General features: G+C 35.2%; 1 protein-coding gene across 1 annotated transcript in view; it reads right to left on the bottom strand.

The window, feature by feature from the left end:
• The window catches only part of LOC106463238 (protein turtle-like), a 195,765-nt gene that overhangs the window by 39,591 nt on the left and 152,810 nt on the right, over window positions 1–3,364 (bottom strand). The window contains exon 2 of the mRNA XM_022390684.1: window positions 2,549–2,887. Coding sequence (XP_022246392.1) covers window positions 2,549–2,887 — 339 coding nt within the window. The remainder of the gene's footprint in view (window positions 1–2,548; window positions 2,888–3,364) is intronic.

Here is a 3,364-nt window from a genome sequence, read left to right as displayed (position 1 = left end):
ATCCTCCAATAAATAAATTTGGTGTAACAAGTAGTTTTAATTGAAACTCCAACAATTAAGCCCACCTGGGTGCTACTCTTTACAAGACTCACATGGGCAGAACATATGAATAAAACACATTAAATCATCAGTAAACGTGTTAACTACTTCAGACTGGCAAAAATATAGGACGTAAAGCTAACACTATCTTAAAAATCTACAAATTATATATTCGGCCCATTACTGGATACGGCTGCCAAGTTACTATAGATATGTAAAAGAAACTACAATGGCAACATAATATAATATTAAGATTAGCCTAAGGCTTCCAATTTTCCTCCCCATTAGCTACCATTACTTAAAAACTTAGGCTAAATTTTATTATAAAAAGAAGAAATAACATACTCACTAACCTTTGCCCTTCACACCTTTATATGTGCACCACACAAAACAATATCTCCATACAATATGTATCATCCAAACATAGAACACCACACATACACACAGCAAGAGCTCTGTATACGTTTATTTAACCAACTACATGTCTTTGCCTTATGGCTTGGGCACAAGACAGGTAGACTATTCAACGCCAGTGCTATGAAGATGGTTTTTCGGTGCACTTCCCCTCCCTCCAACAAATTCTACAGAATTGGATTTATAGATCCCCGCCAACTTTAACCCTGGCCATAATCCTTTTTCTTTGTCGATAATTGTCGAAATCTGGGATGAAAGCCTCGACCTTCACTTCGCCATCTTTGCCTACCGCCAGTTCTCCTATTAATTCTAATTATGATTAAAATCATAAAACCATTCCAAATTTCAATATTCTAACGAACTGTTATTTAGAAATCCCCTTGTTAGTACAGTTATTAACAGCTCACTCTAGGTAACCGTAATCAGCACAAGCTGGGCAAGGGGGATATTGTTACGACAGTGAAAGTCACGTGACGCTGCTGGCGCGTTTGGCGCTGGTAGTGTGCTAGAAATTTCTCGAATGATCATGAATGATTGGGGAGGTTCGAGTGCATTCGAAACGCCTCCTTTGTTAATATATAAGTCTGGCAGAGAAGCCAGCGATAGATAGATAATTAAAGAAGCGAACAGTAGTGACGGTAAGTGTGTGAATCACTTGATTTATAGTGTGTATTATAAAAGTTGTTAAGTTAAAAGTGAGGAAAAACGTATTGACTGTGGAATTACTGTGTACTAAAAGTTTTTATCAAGGAAGAATAAACTGGTTTAATAAAGAAAGGACTTGTATCACTGAAGTTCCTCAGAAAGAATTTCTACTGGAAATTAACAAACAAGCAGATACCTAACAGTATTATATACTGTCCAGAAGGTTAGTGCAGCTGGTATGTTTATGCCTCCCACCTCCTGTGTCATCTCTCACCAACATGTTGTATGACGTCAACATTCTAGAAGGTTTTAGGAAGAACATCTGTCACCATAAAAGAAAGAAAGAACCCAAGCAACCCTAAAAATTTAGATATATGATTTTCTGCTACATCTTTATTTTTTTACTCCATTGAACAGGAATACATGAGCACATAACCTGAATAAAACTGTATTACAGTTCATTGTTTTATGCTCTTCGTTACATGTACAGATCTTTAAGACAAGATTCTGCTTTAAGAGAGCCACTTCTCATAGAGAGTTACTTGCTAGACGTACTTATGTAGGGTCTTCGAAAGTGTTCTTTATCAAGAGTAAATAAAACCAAACTTAGGTGTAACAAGTACTTTAATTTTTTGCTTTTGAAGTTTATATGTTATGCTGTGTTGTAGCCTACAGAGTGCATAATTCTTCTCGTGATTCATGGATGCGCACGTTTTACTTCCGTCACGACAGCACAAATTGCAACGTTAAGTATCCCTTATGTGACGTCAATTTAGTGTATACTGACTAACTGATGGACAACACACTAGTGTATCGTGGTGGGAGTAGTTAAAACAGGCGACCACTCCAGGCGGTCTTCGTCCCCCTTTCGAGAAACAAATTAAACAACTCTAACGACACTAGATAGCAATTTACAACTTTAGCAAGTTTAACGACCCATTATGTTTATTGTTGTCTTATATTTAAGATATATAATAGCCATATTACTTAAGTCATACCCTCAACTAAATGAACCAGGAATAACATTTTCAGGCTCTTAGATTGCTCTAACCCTTCACGTGTTTTTAAGAGAAGTAAAAGTACACAAATATAAGTTTCCATTAAACTGCTTGACAAATCGGTTACACTGCTTACACATATTCGGATTAAATATCTAACTGTCAAAGAAAGTTTTTAAGACGATACTGTTGAATTTATATTACAACATTTACTGTGAGGCTGAATTAATAAGCATTTTTTTTTATTCTATACTCAATGTGTTTACCACAGAGAATATCTATTTATATTTACTCTTACTAAAAATATAATATGTAAATGAAATCAGTGCCAGAATCGTTTCACAACCGTAAATAATGGCTTATGCTAAGTGAAGTGTAATACTTGGATATATTTCGATAGTTGTGTAAGCTTTTAGAATTTTCTTATTTTGTGCAAAGTAAGTATGACTTACCGTGCACTTTTAACTGGACTCTGGACGTGTTGTGAGGCATATCTGACACGCGGTTGAGGAAAAACACAGAACAGATGAACCATCCCTGGTCAGAATCTTGGACATTGGTCAAGTTCAAAGATGCCGGTTTTATTAATGAAACACGGCCTCGGTAATTTTCCGACATATGTGGCGGGTAACCGTCATACCACATAAAAAATGGAATTTTCACGTTCTCTCTATTCCAGTTGACGATGTAGGGCACTTTTTTGCCATCTGGGAACTCAAAGGCACACGGAAGAGTAACGTCCTCGCCAATCAACGCAGTGATCGTGTGAAGTTTCTCCCTCGGAGAGTATCCTGAACGAAAGTAAAATAAAATAAGTTAGGTTTGAGAGTAATGTCAACATAGAAGTAGCGATGAAATAAGGAGGAAGAAAAGTGACAAGGATTTCACATAACGCTGAAAGTGTCCTGAAGAAGGATTCATTACTTGAAACGTCACTTTATCTGTTATTTTTATTTCGGTCTAGACTAACTAAAAGTAGTTAAGTAAGTATTAGTCACAAATAACACAAAGATCTTATGAACTGTAGAGTATATATACATTCTGTTACATATTGTAATTTCAAATGGTCTGAAATTAAGTTAACTGGTACTTTAAACTTAGTAGTTTAATTGTAATTTAGATTTAGTATTTAAATTAAAACAGATATATCAGTCAGTTTATGATATTTGCCAACAAGATTGATACACACCGTTTTCGTTTTTAACACAAATATGTTTTAATATACAAACAACAATACAATTTACAAAAACAATTATTACAAATAGTTA

This window comes from Limulus polyphemus, unplaced genomic scaffold (assembly GCF_000517525.1).
Source record: "Limulus polyphemus unplaced genomic scaffold, Limulus_polyphemus-2.1.2 Scaffold1356, whole genome shotgun sequence".
NCBI classification, from domain to species: domain Eukaryota; kingdom Metazoa; phylum Arthropoda; class Merostomata; order Xiphosura; family Limulidae; genus Limulus; species Limulus polyphemus.
Note: the sequence above shows the minus strand (reverse complement) of the source record. Positions and strands in the feature narration are given on the sequence as shown.